Here is a 20,185-nt window from a genome sequence, read left to right as displayed (position 1 = left end):
CGACTTACAGTAGTGAATGCATACATTTCATACATTTTTTATTTTAATTATTATTATTTTTATTTTTTTTCCTGTACTGGTCCCCCGTGGGAATCGAACCCACAGCCCTGGTGTTGCAAACACCATGCTCTACCAACTGAGCCACACGGGACCACACATCTTGCGCTCTCTAAATACAGGTTGCTGGACAACGTTGCAATCTTGTGGTTCTTCATACCAAAATCAACTTCAGTCCCAAAGCGTTTCCCTGATCTTACCACTGCCGATCAACCTTCTCTACACAGATCTACAGTAAGACTGCAGGAACAGGTTGTAACATGGTGAGACGGGCAGGTGATGAGAAGAGAGACAGAGAGGTAGAGAGAGGAAAGAACAAGATAAATGAGTTGAAATACTTAACGCAAGGGGATTTACATTTTTAGAACTCATCAATACTTTAGAAGGATGTAGGCTACTGACCGTCTATGGAGTTTGACTCTGATGTTGAAGTGAATTGGACCATCAATATAGCAGCCGGGATGTGAAGGGGCCACAACATGGCCGCCAGTCTGAGATTTACAGGTGAGGTTGACCGGAGAGGCAGGAACCGGAATTGAGGCAGCTGCTCCGTCAATCTCAGCCTTTACAGAGAGCGAAAGATCAATTTTATTCTCAACTCCTACACAGATTTTTCCAGCATATTTCTTTTCTCAAGCAATACTAAGCAGTGCAGGAGTGAAAGAATACGGTATACCCACCTTGGTGATCTGCCATTCCCTTCTGATTCATCTTCATGATTTCCATGGAGATCGTCATAGCTCCATCGTGGCCGTGGGAGTTCACCATGGTACCCACGGTGTCTTGCCTGTCGGCGTTCTCCAGATGGCCCTTGGGGATGAGATGAGAGCCATCTGGTACGTTCTGAGTCAGGTACCAGTGAAATGTCCAACCAGCTCCTTCAGAGTAGCCAGTCGCAGCTCGGGGACAGGAGCAGGTGTCGCCATCGTAGAGCACAGTAAGTTCCACTTCAGACACGGACATGTTTAAAACACGTTGAACTGAAACGTTGTGTATATTCACACGGCTTCTCTGCAGAAATGGAACAGTTATTTCTCGGTCTAGATTCTGAAATGTCCCTCACTCCTTTACTTTGCATCACTACATCTCCCTCTCTCTCTCTCTCTCTCTCTCTCTCGCTCTCTCTCACCCTCTCTCACCCTCTCTCACCCTCTCTCTCACCCTCTCTCTCACCCCTCTCTCACGCTCTCTCTCACCCTCTCTCACCCTCTCTCACCCTCTCTCTCACGCTCTCTCTCACCCTCTCTCTCTCTCTCTCTCACCCCTCTCTCTCCTCTCTCTCTCTCTCTCTCTCTCTCGCTCTCTCTCACCCTCTCTCTCTCTCTCTCTCTCCTCTCTCTCTCTCGCTCTCTCTCACCCTCTCTCTCTCTCTCTCTCTCTCTCTCGCTCTCTCTCACCCTCTCTCTCACCCTCTCTCTCTCTCTCTCTCTCTCTCGCTCTCTCTCACCCTCTCTCTCTCTCTCTCTCTCCTCTCTCTCTCTCTCTCTCTCTCGCTCTCTCTCACCCTCTCTCTCTCTCTCTCACCCTCTCTCTCTCTCTCTATTAGTCATCTCTTTGTTTTCTGTCTCATGCAAATGTCATTTCGTGCCAGTGTACCAGTCAGTGAAACAGTTTCCTGTATGATGGGCTTGGTGGCGTGCTGCAGATGAAAACAGGGAGCTGTCTGTCTGTGGTTTGATGTTCGTTGCTAAAAAACTGTCATTTCCCCAGACTCTACCATGTTTTGTTGAGTCATGGGTGTCTTTTTCATGTCCTCACATGCCCGCAGATCCAAACAGCTCTACCTTCTTACCTCAGTTAAGCTAGTATCCCTCTGATAACTTCCCAACTGGGCAATTCAACGTCTATTCCACGTTGGTTCAACGTAATTTAATTGAAATGACGTGGAAACAACATTGAGTCAACCAGTGGACCCAGTGGGTCCTTTGGGCTGCTGTGGCAGAATAGAACACAACCTGTGTCAAATCGTACTCTGAGGACCTGAGATTAGTAGAACTGTCTCACATTATCGAAACCACAAATGTCATTCCTTGTACACAGGAATTCAAATGCTATTTACACAAGAAAGTGGCAAAGGATCCATTTATCCATATTGTGGTTTGCACAAACACTGATTTTGTTTCTTTTTGGCTCATTTAATTGAAATCAATTATAGTCAAACAAACAATTATACACTGAGTGTACAAAACATTATGAACACCTTCCTAATATTGAGTTGTACCCCCTTTTCCCTTCAGAACAGGTCAATTATTCGGGGCATGGACTCTACAAGGTGTCTAAAGTGTTCCACAGGGATGCTGGCCCCTATTGACTCCAATGCTTCCCACAGTCAAGTTGGCTGGATGTCCTTTGGGTGGTGGACCATTATTGATGCATATGGGAAACTGTTGAGCATCAAAAACAGCAGCGTTGCAGTTCTTGACGCAAACCAGTCCGCTTGGCACCTACTACCAGACCCCATTCAAAAGCAGTTAAATGTTTGTCATGCCCATTCACCATCTGAATGGCACACATACACAATCCATGTCTCATTTGTCTCAAGGTTGAAAAATCCTTCTTTAACCTGTCTCCTCCCCTTCATCTACACTGATTGAAGTGGATTTAACAGGTGACATCAATAAGAGATCATAGCTTTCACCTGGTCAGTCTGTCATGGAAAGAGCAGGTGTTCCTAATGTTTTGTACACTCAGTGTAAGGGACGTTATTGTTACTCAGAAATGATTTTATGTGGAATTTATTACCACTGTGCAGCACCTTTAAACACACACACACACACACACACACAGCTCAGTTAGAGAGAGTGGGAGAGAGGTAGTTTCATGTTGACAGTTGAGTATTTATTATAAGCAGACAGACAAACCGACACCCCTCCTGCTGTTACACTACATTTGGCACAGTGAAATAGTGTGACCAGGAACAATTTTACCCGGGGGTGCACATAGCATCACTACATCGCCTCTAACAGGCCTGCTATATGAACCACCTCTGTATTTAACACTGTACACTATACACAATTATTCTTAGAGAGTGTGTGTGGATGTGCGTGTGTGCGCGTCTGTGTGCGTACATAAAGTAGTGCACTATATAGGGAAGGGTGCGATTCCCTCCACTAGCTACTGTTGACAGTTTACAAAACAGAACATAAAATGGAAAAAGCTGTAGAAAAGCAGCAGGAACTAAAAGTGGTTTTGGCTGAGAGAAATGGCTTCTGGGAGTAGGGGGGGGGGGGTACTATGGGAACGAAAGTCACAAACGCACACACACCGTACACAAATATAGAGACACACACACACACACCGTACACAAATATATAGAGAGACACACACACCGTACACAAATATAGAGAAAGACACACACACACACCGTACACAAATATATAGAGAGACACACACACACCGTACACAAATATAGAGAAAGACACACACACACACCGTACACAAATATATAGAGAGACACACACACCGTACACAAATATAGAGAAAGACACACACACACACCTTACACAAATATAAAGACACACACACACACACCGTACACAAATAGAGACACACACACACACACACACACACACACACACACGGAGTGTGAGGTAGTCTGTACTACATTGAGGACTACTCGTCTCTGATTGGGTGAAAGTAGTTGAAATGAACCAGTGGGACGCTGACGCATAAGCAAATGAAAAACTGTACAATCAAATACATCTCCAGTCAAGAAAAGAAACAATACATCTCCAGTCAAGAAAAGAAACAATACATATCCAGCCAAGAAAAGAAACAATACATATCCAGCCAAGAAATAAACACACCGATAAAATATATATAATCAGGGTCAGGCGGTGCGTTTGTTTCACATTGGAGTTTGCCATTTTGGGACTATTCTATTGGTTCCTTTGTACCAGACAAACCAAATAAAGCACAACACAGGTATTTTACGAATGTATTTGACAGATGTACTTGACCCAAGGTATAGTTTTTCTCACTACAGTGGACAGTAGTAATAATAGTAACCAGTAGCACCGGTCCATGCTTCAGACTTCTCTACAGACACAACACTTTGTAACCAATCAACACAGGCTTTATACACACACCTAAACCGTAGAGTTCTCAAGTCTGTATCTCTGCACAGAAAGAGAAGCCTTTAAAGTCCTCCTGGTTGATCTGTCTGATAACAGCCTCGTCTGTGGGAGTCAACACTGGGTCTTCTCTGGTGAAGTCCTGGTCAAAGTTATTCACATCACGCTTCGTCTTCTACACAGAGAGAAGGAGAGAGAGAGAGAGAGAGAGAGAGAGAGAGAGAGAAGGCGGAGTCATCCAGGAGACACGTGTTTGTGTGTGTGCATGTGCGTGTGTTTGTGACTTACAATGCGTGGTTTGAAGGGGGGTTTGAGTCGTCTCTGCTCCAGCAGGGTCCAGTCGATGTCTTTGAAGAATGAGTGTTTCTTAATGGCCTCGTCGCAGCCCTGAGACAACACACACCCTAACCTCTGGGCTGGAGCCTTTGTCATAAACTACACACACACACACACACACACACACACACACACACACACACACACACACACACACACACACACACACACACACACAGACACACAGACACACAGACACACACAAACACAGTGAGAGAGAGATCAGTACAGGCACAAAGATGCTAGAGAAAGACAGAAAGAGAGAGAAAGAGAGAAATACAGAAAAACAGAAAGGGAGATATCCGTTCACACAGATGTAAGAGGGATGGATGGAGGGATGCGATAGATAAAGGTGTATAATGATGGAGGGATGGTGCGTACAGCTCTGAGGATGGATACAGCCTCCTTGCTGAGCCAGACGGGGTAGAGGACGTCGTCATGGAGGATAGACTCAAACAGGTCGTCTTCGTTGTCGGCTTCAAACGGAGGCTGGCCAGCCAACATCTCATACATTAACACTCCCAGAGCCCACCAGTCCACTGATGGACCATACTCCAACTCCTGCAAGATCTACACACACACACACACACACACACACACACACACACACACACACACACACACACACACACACACACACACACACACACACACACATCGTTATCTTTAACATCTGAGGCGCTAAAAACACCATAGGGGACAGAAATGTGTGTAACACTGGCTCAGCTCACCTCAGGGGCTATGTAGTCAGGCGTGCCACAGAATGTGGTGGTGGTGACTCCATTGATGATGCCCTCCTTACACATGCCAAAGTCTGCCAGCTTACAGTGTCCCTCTGCATCCAACAATATGTTATCTAACTTCAGATCTCTGAGAGAGGGAGAGAGAGGACATGGTTGCCACCAACAACAACAAAAAAACGTAACACTGGTACAACAGCAGCAGTTGCCATGATATAATTCTCATGTTGTGCCGGCACGTGTGGGCTGCGGTTCAAGGTCAGGGGTTAAAGGTCAGCTGTTACCTGTAAATGACCCCGTTGCGGTGCAGGAACATGAGTGCAGAGGTAACTTCAGCGGCGTAGAAGCGCGAGCGAGCCTCGTCAAACTTCCTGGAGCGTTGGATCTGAAACATCAGGTCTCCTCCGTTCACGTACTCCATCACGAAGAACAGACGGTCCTGGAGAAGCAGGGAGAGGGTTGGGGTGTGTGTGTGTGTGTGTGTGTGTGTGTGTGTGTGTGTGTGTGTGTGTGTGTGTGTGTGTGTGTGTGTGTGTGTGTGTGTGTGTGTGTGTGTGTGTGTGTGTGTGTGGATGCATGTGTGGATGCATGTGTGGATGCATGTGTGGATGCATGTGTGGATGCATGTGTGGATGCATGTGTGTGTTTAGTGTGTACCCGGGTCTGGAAGCAGCAGTAGAGCTGACAGAGGTAGGGGTGTGTGCGTGCCAGGGCCAGGATGCGCTTCTCCGTCAGGGTGCAGTCCACATCGTCATCCTGCTGGATCACATCCTTCTTCAACACCTTCACGGCAAACACCTCCTCACTGCCTTTCAGCTCTGCTAACATCACCTGCAGAGGGAGGGGGGGAGAGAGAGAGGAGAGGGGCGAGAGGGAGGGGGGGAGCGAGAGAGAAAAAGAGAGAGACTTACGCCTCCTCACAACCCTTAAACATCAGTTCCGTCCCCATGTCCATTCTCCATCCCTTCCTCCTCTTTCCCTCCTCCTAGGGCTGTTACGGTGGCCAGTTGAGTCACGGGAACTAGGGTTCTCCAAAACTGCACTCTGATGCTGCTAATGGTCATTAATAGCCTACCGAACTAACTCGCTAATGGTACTCAGCGCTCTATTGTCCCTCTAATCACACTGACATCAATGCAAATACAATCATCAGAGTTTGAGCGGAATAGGATCACCTGTTGAGCAGCAAGAGCCAGCTCCTCGTAGCTGGTTGATGGAATTCAATTAATGTTCCTATAAGCGTGTTGTGCAACATTTATATAGGCTATGCTATGTAATTGTGTGACAAAACAGAGTTTTGATGGCCTCCACTAAAAAGAGGAGGCTCCCATCGGCTTTCTATAAGCTAGGCCTACAATATTAATTTCTCAACTGTCCTAATATTAAGCACGTTGCTTTGCTTTACAACAGAGTAGCCTACCTTGATGGCATGAAAATGAGATGTGGGAAAAGCTATTCAAGTGTATATGGATGACATGTATTTTTCTCCATCAGTAAATTGGCATTGTGTTGTGTGACAAAACTGCACATGTTAGAGTGGTCTTTTATTGTCCCCAGCGCAAGGTGCATCGGTGTAATGATCCAGCTGTTTAATCAGCTTCTTGATATAACATACCTGTCAGGTGGATGGATTATCTTGGCAAAGGAGAAATGCTCACTAACAGGGATGTAAACAAATTTGTGCACAAAATTTGAGAGAAATAAGCTTTTTAGTGTATGGAACATTTCTGGGATCTTTTATTTCAGCTCATGAAACATGTGACCGACACTTTACAGGTTGCGTTTGTATTTTTGTTCAGTATAATTTCACACATATATTATTTAGTATATGTAAAGACAAGATTAAATTGAGAATAGTCGGTGAGAATATTATCGCATGTGAATGATGCCCAGCGTGTGCAGTCTAAGGCCAGAAACAGCGCGACCTATAGGACTATATGTTCTGATAAGGTTTGTATCACAACTCAAGTGGCCAAATAACTCCAAGTGTAACCTAAAGGCCTAGGAACAGGGTTGGAGAGCCCATAGTCTACAGAGAGCCTAGTGCAGGGTTCCCTAACTGGGGGTTTTATTTGGCCCCACAAGTTTTCTGAGCAAAAAATAATAATAACACTTGGAAATCAGCTCCAAGTGATTTTAATTTAAGAAATCTGTTCCCAAGTATTCCTAAGCATAATAGAGAGACACGTGATCGTTTACAAATGTAAGAAAGGTTTAAAATGATTATATTTGAGTCAAACATATCTGTTTGGGCTTCTTGCGGTCAATTTGCAGTCTACAAATGATTTGTAATTACAGTACCAGTCAAAGGTTTGGACACACCTACTCATTCAAGGGTTTTTCTTCATTTGTACTATTTTCTACATTGTAGAATAATAGTGAAGACATCAACACTATGAAATAACACATATGGAATCATGTAGTAACCAGAAAAGCGTTGGGGCGGTGTGCAGCCTGAAAAACCTTTCATGCGACTTTTTTCAAATCATCATTAGAGTAGCATCATGCAGCCTTATAATGTATTAGAAATCCAAACATACAGCCCAACGTTTGTTTCACAACTAAAGTCACATAAATAACTATAAATTAAGAATATAGGAGGACCTGTTTCTTTGTTCACCGCTCAACACAGAATAGCCGCGTGTGCATTTGGAGAAAATATACTTTCTATTTTATTCAGCTATGTTCAATTGTATTCTTCTTACTATAAAATAATATAAAATATTGCCACGGGAATTATAAGATAATATTGTCTGCTAAATCAAATAGTGTAGCCCGTAGCCATACGGCATAGCCAGATCAGGGCCAAACATAAGAACGACTCAGAATATGCTATTTTGTTCATCTGAAATAGACTCCATTTTCTTCACATCATGTTTTCTTTAGACCTGCCTAAAATAAATGACGGATTTATTGCGACGGTGTAGGACAGGGATGGGCATCTTCAGTCCTCGGGGGCCTGATTTGTGTCACACCTTTTTCCCCGGCCCCAGCTAACACACCTGACTCCAATAATCAACTAATTATAGATCTTCAGATTAGAATGCAATTAGTTTAATCGGCGGTGTCTGCTTGGGATGGGGGAAAAGTGGAGTTTCCAATCTCTGGTGTAGGCTATATTATTAAATGGATTTATTACACTTTTTAAAAATCTGGATGTTCAAAAGGTCTGCATCAGTGGCTTGTAGGCTATGCCCGGAGATGCTAAATGTGTTTATGTTAATTAACGATCAATTAACCGTGTGACCGGCAGTTATTTGCATGACAGATACCGGCTGACAAAATGTCGTGACCGCCACAGACCTACGCTCCTCCCTCTCCCTCCTCCTCCTCCTCCTCACCTTTCCGAAGCTTCCTTTCCCCAGGACCTTAATGAAACTGAAGTCTTTGAGAGTCCTCTTCACTGCTCCGTTCTCCCGCGAGACAGAGGAGGCGTAGGAGGATGTGGAGGAGGAGGGAGAACCTTGCATCTCTAGCGACGTCCCCTGTTGTAGCCGCTCCAACTCGGACGGCTCTGCACACGCGCACGTAAAGGAAGTCAGACAACTCTGTGTCTTCGAGTATGTTTGTGACCGTGTGTGTGCCTGTGTGTGTGTGTGTGTGTGTGTGTGTGTGTGTGTGTGTGTGTGTGTGTGTGTGTGTGTGTGTGTGTGTATGTGTGTGTGTGTAAGTGCGTGCGTGCGTGCGTGTCTGTGTGTGTGTGTGTTACCTTGCTGTGAGGGTGAGGTGAGGGGAAGCTCGTCTGAGAGTTCTGAAGGTGACTGGGAGCCTAACCCTGGGGGTAACTAAAGAGAGAGGGGAAAGAGAAGGTTATCGTCAACATCGTCATTGTCATCATTGCCATCGTCAGTGTGTGTGTGTATACCTTTTTCCTGCGCTGTGCGGTAGTGGAGATCTTATCAGGAGTGACTCCCATTTCAGCCAGGACTTTGGCGATGCCTTTGGCATCCACCCCGCAGTTGGGAGCTACGTTGGCCTCACACCTCTTGTGGACATTCATCTTACACACTACACACACACACACACACGTCATAGTTAGGAGCTACATTATACTCACACCGTCTGTTGACAATGAACACCCACCTTGCATACTACCACACACACACACACACACACACACACACACACACACACACACACACACACACACACACACACACACACACGTGCCATACCCTTGCATTGCAGGCCCTGCCTCATTAGTCCCCATAGTAGAGATCCACAGTGGTCACAGAAGGTAGGGGCCTTGTAGTTGTGGTTGCTGAACTTATGAGGCATGTTGACACTAAACCTCTGGGCACCAACCTGGAGAGAGGGAGGAGTGACGTAGGGAGGGAAGGAGGGAGAAAGGGAAGGAGGGTGGGAGAGTTAGGGAGAGTTTGGAGCTGTGATAGGAATCTACACCTAGTATATAGGAGCATCTCTCTACACACAGCTATGCCCAGCGCTCAGAGGAATATAGGCCTATAGTTTATAATAGACAGAATTTGGCATTTGTGTTTCCCAACCAAAATACATCATGATAACTCTACGGTGGCCATGTTGACCAATAACAGTCCACAATACCTCCTCTGGTGTATCCTCCTGCTTCTTCATCCCGGCACACTTGGTGATGATGTGCTCATGGCAGCGCTTGTGGACCACACACGTGCACACTGCAATAAACACACAATTACACACTTCCACAATTGCACACTTAAGTGGACACTGAACAACACACGATATGAGTACAACAGAAAGACAACTCAAAAATGTCTCGACTCATTCTAGAATGTGCAGGTATCACTAGAACCACCATAATAATTCAAGAACCCAGACAGAAAGACAGACACAGATAACTTGTACTCACCCTGGCATTGGTAACCCTGCTTTCCGAGTACTCCCCTATCAAATCAAAGAGAGAGGGTGAGAAAGAGAGAAAGTCAGCATTTTGTAGAGAAAACAGGGATATTGGCGGCAGGTAGCCTAGCGGTTAAGAGCATTGGGTCAGTAACCGAAGGGTAGTTGGTTTGAATTCCTGAGCCGACTAGGTGAAAAATCTGCCGATGTGCCCTTTAGCAAGTCACTTAACCCTAATTGCTCCTGAAAGTAGCTCTGGATAAGAGTGTGTGCTAAGTGACTAAAATGTAAATACACTATATCGCCAAAAGTATATGGACACGCCTTCAAATTAGTGCTACAGCATGCAATGACATTCTAGACGATTCTGTGCTTCGAACTTTGTGGCGGTGGTTTAGGGAAGGCCCTTTCCTGTTTCAGCATGACAATGCCTCCGTGCACAAAGCGAGGTCCATACAGAAATGGTTTGTAGAGATCGGTGTGGAAGAACTTGACTGGCCTGCACAGAGCCCTGACCTCAACCCCATAAAACACCTTTGGGATGAATTGGAACGCCGACTGCGAGCCAGGCCTAATTGCCCAACCTCACTAATTCTCTTGTGGCTGAATGGAAGCAAGTCCCCACAGCAATGTTCCAACATCTAGTGGAAATCCTTCCCAGAAGAGTGGAGGCTGTTATAACATGTCCACATGCTTATGGTCATGTAGTGTATTCTATGATCATTACTGGGGCTGATTACTGAGCTGCTTTATCTGGGTCTCACCAGCAGAGGAAGCTCTAGGATGGAACAGAGGGCTGATGCTGGTGTGTGTGTGTGTGTGTTTCTCACCAGATGAAGTCTCGGCAGTGTGAGCAGTAGGTCGGTTGCCGTAGATACGTGGCCATGAACTTGTGTCCGTTAACCTGGTGAACACGCCTCCGGACGGCCCCCTGCCGCCGCCGAGGACCAATCCGCTCTCGGAACACACGCTCCTCATTCTCATTGGCTGCCGGGGCTAACAAACAGACAGGCAGCATTAAAGAGGGGTCCAATTCGCAAATCACCATATTACTTATCCTGTAAGATCTCCACCTGTGCCTAAGGGAGGTTGGGGTAGAGGCTAGGGTCCGATTGGGGATTGGGCACACGAGATCGTTCCTAAAAGTACAGTATCTTTCTCCGTTCTCCTCTACCTCTCTTTATGTCTTTCTGTGTGGGCACTACAACAAAGGACAGAATATGAAGATATTTACATTTTCTTCTCTTCCAGTCCCATCGTTTTACCTCCATCCATCTCTCCCTCTCTCTGTGTCCCTAGGACCGAATTAGCCTTATGAGACAAGAGAACCACCTCCACTCCTCCTACTCTCTCTGTCGCTCTCTCTCTCTCTCTCTCTCTAGGTTGTCTTGCAGAGGTGGTTACTGTGTGTGTACAGTATGTATGTGTGTGTGCGTAAGTGCGTGCATTTGTGCGTGCATTGTTGTGTACGTGTATGTGTGTGTGTGTGTGTGTGTGTGTGTGTGTGTGTGTGTGTGTGAGGGAGAAAACGAGAAAGTGGAGCAGCTAAACAGGCCATTACTGAGATCAGTGTGTTTTACATAATACATCATCCATCTGTTCACACACACCACACAGAGGGGCGGGGTTAGGCAGGTGTGAGTGATTGCCGTGGAGACGGGTGTACTATGAACTCACAGAACACTTACTGACCAATCACAGCACACACACACACACAAACATACACAATCACAGAGGATCTCAAATAAGGAAAAGTGAGAGAGGAGTGTAGGGGGGAAAAGTATAGAAAAGCTCAACAACCAGGGTAAAGGGAGTGAAGAGGAGCGGATGGGGAAGTAGAGGTAGAAGAATTCTAGGAGGATACGCAGCAGACGAAAGAGAGATGATGGAGGCAGGGGAAGGGAGGGGACGAGCGAAGGCCCCTGAGCAGCACAGAACAGATTGCAGAGAGAATAACTCCTAAAAATACCTCCTCTTTCTCTCTTCACCCACCCTCTCTTTCTCCTCTCCCCTCTCTCTCTCTGTTATTCTTTTTGACTCCCCAGTTCCTGCCCGTCCTTATATACAAATATAGTACAAATGAATAATAAGCATATATTAGCATAAATTAGCTAGCTGAACTGGGAGGAAGTGCAGGTGTGAGAGGGGGTCAGGGAAGCAGCTGCACAAATTAACCAATGATTAAACGCCACAACATCTAAATTACCAGTCAGGCATCAGACTGCAATATCATATTGATCTAGTCACTGACATGTTGAGGGAGATCGAGAGAGAGAGAGAGAGAGAGAGAGAGAGTCAGAGCTTGTGTGAGACGGGGTGTAGGACAAAGGGGTGAGAATCGATTTAGACACACACACACACACACACACACCTCTGCTGACTGGCCTTCCAACAATAGCCCTAGGGCTGGTGTCTGACCTCACTCTCTATGGGTAGAACAGTAGGTTGTGGGGGGAGCAGAGGGTTGTGGGTAGAACAGGAGGCTGTGGGTGAAGCAGAGGGTTGTGGGTAGAGTAGTTTTACCTTCAGTAGAAGATCCTGACAGATCGATAATCACATAGACCTTCCCCTCTGGTTCTAAATCAACCTGGAGAGAGAAAGACAGTCCGTTTTGATGTACAACACACTGTATGCACTCACACACACACACACCAATGACATCATAGAATAGTAGTATCGTCCACCTGTTATGACGGAAATGCATCTCCAACATCCAAACACATATTATTGAGAGGAGCACCTATAGGTCCTGGAGCCAGGTAGGTGTTGTCAGTTAACTCTCACATGTTTTATTACCCACACGAGGATTTGAACCTGCTTCTGTAACCTAGGCTACCTGCCCCCCTTCATAGCGTCAATGGCAGCTGGCCTCACAAGTATTTTACATTTTCCAAATGGAGAGGGGGGGGGGGGGAAGAGAGAGAGAGAGAGAGAGAGAGAGAGAGAGAGAGAGAGAGAGAGAGAGAGAGAGAGAGAGAGAGATTTAGAGAGGGATGGGGGTTAAATCCTTGGTTAAGCTCTGGACAGCCGTAGATCCTCTTACACAACACTCTGCCTGTCATACAGCAGATCTGCCACCTTACACAGACACACAGAGCAATACATAGGTAGACCTATTATAAATATAATATAAACACACACAGAACAAGATGGCTAAGTTAGAATCACACACTCAGAGACACTGCCTGGCTGAGACTTTAAGTACTTTACTGTCGCCATGGACATGGAAAAATGAGTTCACCTCATTAATCCGGCTAGCCAATTAGGATGCAGGGATACAGCCCTAGCCACACACACTGTATCATTGAGTGTGATCTGTAAGTGTCTGGTGTCTAGGGAACCTAAAGTAGGTTGGAGACTGAGGCCACCATTAACTACACATCTGAGTTCTCACTACCTGACACACACACACACACTGGCAGTTCACACACATACACACACACCTCACGTTACACTTCCACTGTGTCTGCACCCCTTCCTGTCATCATCTCTCTGTCCCTCTTCTTCTCCCTCCAGTCCAGCCACTTCTCTCCCTCCCTTTATCTCAAATCCAATATGCTTTATTGCCATGACATGGATAGGTAAACTTTTCCAACATAAGGGAGTTTCAAATGCTATTTATTAATAAAATCACTTTTTAAAAATCACAGTGAAATCCCAATAACATCCCATTAAAATGACATGCATTGTTACTGATGACTAGTACATCTCGAGATGTAATAGGGCAATTCATTAATGGGTACATTTGTAATAATGGTAACAGAAATGTTGATACATTGTTTAAATAGATCAATTAAAATGTCTGAATAAAGATCTATCCTTTCCCTCTCTCAGGAGAGTTTGGGTTCGATGACAGTCTCCAACGTCAAAGAAAAATTCTCAGAATTGAGATTTCAGCCTTTTCAGCAAACACACACACACACACACACACACGTACGTCAACTCACACCGAAAGAGAGTTCTCAAATTTCACCCTATTGCTTCCCTTTCACTAAGGCCATATATGACACACAGTAGATACACACACACTAGATACACACACACACACACACACATACACACACACACACATTGTATTGTTGATCAGGTTTCCTTTTCCAGTGCCTTTGTGCTTGTGAATGCACTGGCCCATTTGTGTGTGTGTTTACAAGGGCATCTTAAGCCCAGTCTGCCCTACTTCTACAGAGGGTCACTGAGGGGCGTAGCCAGTGATGTCACTGCCCGGCAACCATCCAGTTATTACCCAGGAGGCCACAGTCAGTGATGTCACCACAGAGACAGGAGAGGAGGGGAGAGGGTAACTAGCTGTAACAGTACAGAGAGAGAGTATTGACTTGGCTGGCTCATCAATAAAAACTGATCGATCATCGGAGTGATCCATTGATCTGTTCACTCTGACCTCATACTGGTTGACGGAGCAGGACAGGAAGCCCTGGGGTGTGTGTGCGTGTGTGTGTATGTGTGTGTTACAGTGCCTTCAGAAAGTATTCACACCCTTTTTCCACATTTTGTTGTGTTACAGCCTGAATTTAAAATGGATTAAATTTAGATTTTGTGTCCTTGGCCAACACACAATACCCCATAATGGAATTATGTTTTTAGACATGTTTAGAAATGTATTCAAAATGAAAAGCTGAAATGTCTTGAATAAATAAGTATTCAACCCCTTTGTTATGGCAAGCCTAAATAAATTCAGGAGTAAAAATGTGCTTAACAAATCACATAATAAGTTGCATGGACTCTGTGTGCAATAATAGTGTTTAACATAATTATTTCATGTCTATCTCATCTCTGTACCCCACACATACAATTATCTGTAAGGTCCCTCAGTCGAGAAGTGAATTTCAAACAGAGATTCAACCACAAAGACCAGGGAAGTTGTCCAATGAAGGGCATCTATTGCTATATGGGTAAAATGTAAAAAAGCAGACATTGAATATCCCTTGGTGAAGGTATTGATTACACCTTGGATGGTCACTACATGGATGATCACACCCAGTCACTACAAAGATACAGGTGCCCTTCCTAACTCAGTTGCTGGAGAGGAAGGAAAGCGCTAAGGGATTTCACCATGAGGCCAATTGTGACTTTTACAGAGTTTAATGGCTTTGATAGGAAAGAACTGAGGATGGATCAACAACATTGTAGTTAATCCACAATACTAACCTAAATGACAAAGTGAAAAGAAGGAAGCCGGTACGGAATAAAAATGACAAAACATGCACTAAAGTAAAACTGGAAAAAAAATCCTGAATACACATCACTGAGTACCACTCTCCATATTTTCAAGCATGGTGGTGGCTGCATCATGTTATGGGTATGCTTGTCATCGGCAAGGACTCAGGAGTTTTGGGGGTTATAAAGAAACGGAGCTAAGCACAGGCAAAATCCTAGAGGTAAACCTGGTTCAGTCTGCTTTCCAACAGACACTGGGAGATGAATTCACCTTTCAGCAGGACAATAACCTAAAACACAAGGCCAAATAGACACTGGAGCTGCTTACCAAGAAGACATTGAATGTTCCTGAATGGCCTAGTTACAGTTTTGATTTGAATCAGCTTCAAAATCTATGGCAAGAATTGAAAATGGTTCTCTAGCAATGATCAAAAACCAACCTGACAGAGCTTGAAGAATTAAAAAAATGCAAATATTCTACAATCCAGGTGTGCAAAGATCTTAGAGACTTACCCAGAAAGACTCACAGCTGTAATCACAGCCAATGGTGATTCTAACAGGTATTGACTCTGGGGTGTGAATACTTACGTAATGAGATACTATATTTGTGTATTTAATTTTCAATACATTTACAAACATTTCTAAAAACAGCTTTTCACTTTGTCATTACGGGATTGTGTGTGCAGTCAGTTTCAATCCATTTTGAAATCAGGCTGTAACACAACAAAATGTGTACTAAATCAGGAGTATGAATACCTTCTGAAGGTAGTCTACATACTCATCAGCCCTGTCCTCAGCAGGCCCCCTCAACCTCTACACGTCACACACAGGTACGGACAGACACAAATGTTACAAAATGAATTTAGCCTGTGTGCCACCAACTGTGTTAGCCTGCTGAGCTAAAGCCTACGCATTAGCTTGGGGAGCTAATGCATGTCTTAATGTTTCAGGCAAGGATACTCATCATGCAAGCATGATTCTCTCTCACTCACACACACACACACACACACACACACGTCTTCCTACCCAGGCCTGGTAGTGTGTGCTGCCGTTCTGCAGTATGTCCTCCAGCTGTATGGTGCAGTTAGCCACAAAGTCGTCATATCCGATTGGTGCATCATGGAACACTGACATCTCCAATTTCCGTCCGTCCGTCATCTGGGCTGTAAAGTCCTACAACAAAATAGAACAGAGTAATATCATTTTTGTCAATCTATATCCAACTGCAAACTTTTGTTGGCCAGATTTACACCAGCCACCTTCTGCCCATGAGTCTGCCTCTGTAACCTTTAGGCTAGCCCTAAACTGAAGCGCATGATTAGTTCAGGTGTTTGTGTTGGGCTGAAGCAAAAGCGTGCCACCAATGCTGCCCTGCCCTGGAGAAGTGGATCTGGTACAGTACCTGGTTCCATGCAGGTGAGTTGCTTCTGTTCTTGGTGCAGGTCTGTCCCAGGTGGGTCTGGTCCAGGTTGAGGGTGAGGTAGGGGTCCAGGAGGAATGAGGATGAGTTCTTCCCCCCTGCATGGCGGAGTGCCCAGGGGGTGGGCTTCAAATCCACCGCCTCACACACACGCACCTTCAACACCCCACTGAACACTGGCATGGTGGCGTGTTGGTGTGTGCAGATGGTCCGTCTGTCTGTAAGTCTGTTCTTTCTAACTAGCCACCATATTAGATAGGTAATCCTACATCCCAGAATCCATTCAAACAGTCAGACATTTACAACAAACACACTGTCACAGATACACACACATAGCCTACACACACTGTCATGTTAAAACGTAAACATGGGTAAAAACAAAAACACCCCTCTTCGCCCTTAATATAGTCTATAGGACACACCCCACAGTCAGGTACCGAGCCCTGCTTGCGCCAAACCAGGTCGGGCCAGACGACAGACGGTGCCCTCCGTGTTTGTTTACAGTCCGTCCCGTGCAGATGGCAGAGATAGCGAGGGTTGTCGTTAGCAGAAATAACGAATAACGACGCTATAGAATAGGTCTCGGTGGTGGGAGGAAAGGAGAGAAGCCCGGTGATGAATCACAGAGAACGGCTCCGGTCCTGATCATCTGATCAGAGACTGTACCCGGTAGAGCAGCTGCTGTCCCGGGCTCAGGGCGGGGGAGGAGACCTAGACATCCGCGATCCCTCCACGGTGTCTCGTGCCGGCTGTAAAAGCAGCTCGAACTCAGTAAACAGCTCCGACACAATCTGTCTTGAACAGCACTGGTTCTCTTCTTTCCCGGGATGTCTGTCTGCTTATCCGGTGGGTCCCACGGTTTAAAGAGCTAACCAGTGACAGGCTATCGGTCCCCCTCAATCTGTCTGTCGTTTTCCTCTCTCTCTCTTTCCCTCCCTGTGCGCGTTCACCCGTTTCTCCAGCCAGCAGCGGTTTCCCAGTGTGAGCGCGAGCTTCAGGAAATGCGCAAAACGCGTCAGCCGCGCGGCTTGCCCTCTGCGCCGGATAAGGGATTGTGTGTGTGTGTGTTTGTGTGTGCAAGATACCACACCCAATATGGTCAATCAGACAGCCTCTCTGTCCAACGAAACGATACACACTCACACACACACACACATACACACACGTGTAGAAGAGATGGTTCGGTACACTGATGAATAGCCTAATGGTTTGGCTTTAGCTCAGCGGACTAACAGTCTTGTGGCGCACTGACTGCGCAGACAACCACGGTTCAAATCCAGTGGTTTACCTAAGGACACAAGAGGAGTGTGTTGATGAAAGCTTGACTGTGTCCTTGCTATGATGTCATACATTTTATCCGTGTTGTCAGTGATGTCTACTGTCATGCGCGCGCACACACACACACACACACACACACACACACACACGGAATCCGCAAAGGGCTTTTAGTGCATCCCGTCGCTGTTGGATGAAAACCATGTTACTCAATTTTTGCCTATTTACATTTTTTACATGCAGGGATAGGCTATTGAAAGCAGTTGGCTGACTCCCCTCAAATGTAGCCTGCTCTGAACATGTCATGACTCTGGGACCAAGAAAATGTAGGCCTATTTGAAATAGCTTCTGAAGTTTTATAATTGTATATTCGTTCATGGGAAAATATTGCAGTTTTTTTTTATTTCCTGAAAAGTTTCTGTTTTGGAGATTAGATTTTCATCTGACAGCGATGTAAATGGCCAAGGACATTCTACTGGAGCTATGCATGTGTGCAGTTGCGACCCGTCATTAAGGGCAGATGGGTTTGAGCCCCACATTTTAAGCAACAAAAAAAAGAAATACACTACCGGTCATAAGTTTTAGAACACCTACTAATTCAAGGGTTTTTCTTTATTCTTACTATTTTCTACATTGTAGAATAGTAGTGAAGACATCACAACTATGTAATAACACATATGGAATCATGTAGTAACCAATTTTTTTTTAAACAAATCGAAATAGATTGTATATTTCAGATTCCTCAAATAGCCACCCTTTGCCTTGATGACAGCTTTGCACACTCTTGGCATTCTCTCAACCAGCTTCATGAGGTAGTCACCTGGAATGCATTTCAATTAACAGGTGTGCCTTCTTAAAAGTTAATTTGTGGAATTTCTTTCCTTCTTAATGCGTTTGAGCCAATCAGTTGTGCTGTGACAAGGGTCAGTCAATACGGAAAATTTCAAGAACTTTGAAAGTTTCTTCGAGTGCAGTCGCAAAAACTATGGTGAAACTGGCTCTCATGAGGACCGCCACAGGAATGGAAGACCCAGAGTTACCTCTGCTGAAGAGGGTAAGTTCATTAGAGTTACCAGCCTCAGAAATGACAGCCCAAATAAATGCTTCACAGAGTTCAAGTAACAGACACATCTCAAAATCAACTGATCAGAGGAGACTGTGTGAATCAGGCCTTCATAGGCGAATTGCTGCAAAGAAACCAGTACATTTTTTTTGTTTGGTTTTTTAAAATGTATTTAACTAGGCAAGTCAGTTAAGAACACATTCTTATTTACAATGACAGCCTACCCCTGGCCAATTGTGCACCACCCTATGGGACACCCAATCACGGCCGGATGTGATGCAGTCTGGATTCGAACCTCTTGCACTGAGATGCAGTGCCTTAGACCGCTGCACCACTTGGGAGCCCAACTAAAGGACACCAATGAGAAGAAGAGACTTGCCTGAGCCAAGAAACATGAGCAAATGACATTAGACCGATAGAAATGTGTTGTTTGGTCTGGAGTCCAAATTTGAGATTTTTGGTTCCAACCACCATGTCTTTGTGAGACGCAGTGCGGATGAAGAATGATCTCCACATGTTTGGTTCCCACCGTAAGGCATGGAGGAGGAGGTGTGATGGTGTGGGGGAGCTTTGCTGGTGACACTGTCAGTGATTTATTTAGAATTCAAGCCACACTTGGCTACCACAGCATTCTGTAGCGATACGCCATCCCATCTGGTTTGGGCTTAGTGGGACTATCATTTATTTTTCAACAGGACAATGACCCATCACACCTCCAGGCTGTGTAAGGGCTATTTGACCAAGAAGGAGTGTGATGAGTGCTGCATCAGATGACCTGGCCTCCACAATCACCGACCTCAACCAAATTGAGATGGTTTGGGATGCGTAGGACTGCAGAGTGAAGGAAAAGCAGCCAACAAGTGCTCAGCATATGTGGGAACTCCTTCAAGACTGTTGGAAGCTGGTTGAGAGTGCCAAGAGCATGCAAAGCTGTCATCAAGGCAAAGGGCGGCTATTTGAAGAATCTCAAATATAAAATATATTTTGATTTGTTTAACACTTTTTTGGTTACTACATGATTCCATATGTGTTATTTCATAGTTGCTATTATTCGAGAAAATAGAAAAGAGTAAAATGAAAGAAAAACCCTAGAATGAATAGGTGTTCTAAAACTTTTGACCAATAGTGTATATACACTACCGGTCAAAGGTTTGGGGTCACTTAGAAATGTTCCTGTTTTAGTCCATTAAAACAACATCAAATTGAT

The 20,185-nt window shown here is 45.1% G+C and overlaps 1 protein-coding gene and 1 long non-coding RNA gene across 2 annotated transcripts; both read right to left on the bottom strand.

The window, feature by feature from the left end:
• Positions 1-62: 62 nt before the first annotated feature.
• Positions 63-663, bottom strand: LOC115200849 (uncharacterized). The gene is made up of 2 exons (XR_003879614.1): positions 460-663; positions 63-297 (listed from the first exon to the last, which is right to left on the bottom strand). It is a non-coding gene; the product is annotated as an uncharacterized LOC115200849 (long non-coding RNA).
• A 3,067-nt stretch (positions 664-3,730) lies between these two features.
• On the bottom strand, positions 3,731-17,673 carry LOC115201192 (protein kinase C epsilon type). The gene is made up of 16 exons (XM_029764600.1): positions 16,623-17,673; positions 16,247-16,393; positions 12,569-12,632; positions 10,876-11,041; positions 10,056-10,090; positions 9,773-9,861; positions 9,382-9,511; positions 9,072-9,214; positions 8,916-8,991; positions 8,548-8,720; positions 5,864-6,037; positions 5,491-5,645; positions 5,198-5,336; positions 4,848-5,036; positions 4,419-4,565; positions 3,731-4,305 (listed from the first exon to the last, which is right to left on the bottom strand). Exons 1-16 carry the CDS (start codon positions 16,821-16,823, stop codon positions 4,162-4,164), a joined length of 2,172 nt encoding a protein of 723 aa, XP_029620460.1. The 5' UTR covers positions 16,824-17,673; the 3' UTR covers positions 3,731-4,161.
• Between the last annotated feature and the right edge of the window lie 2,512 nt (positions 17,674-20,185).

Source organism: Salmo trutta, chromosome 10 (assembly GCF_901001165.1).
Source record: "Salmo trutta chromosome 10, fSalTru1.1, whole genome shotgun sequence".
NCBI lineage: Eukaryota > Metazoa > Chordata > Actinopteri > Salmoniformes > Salmonidae > Salmo > Salmo trutta.
Note: the sequence above shows the minus strand (reverse complement) of the source record. Positions and strands in the feature narration are given on the sequence as shown.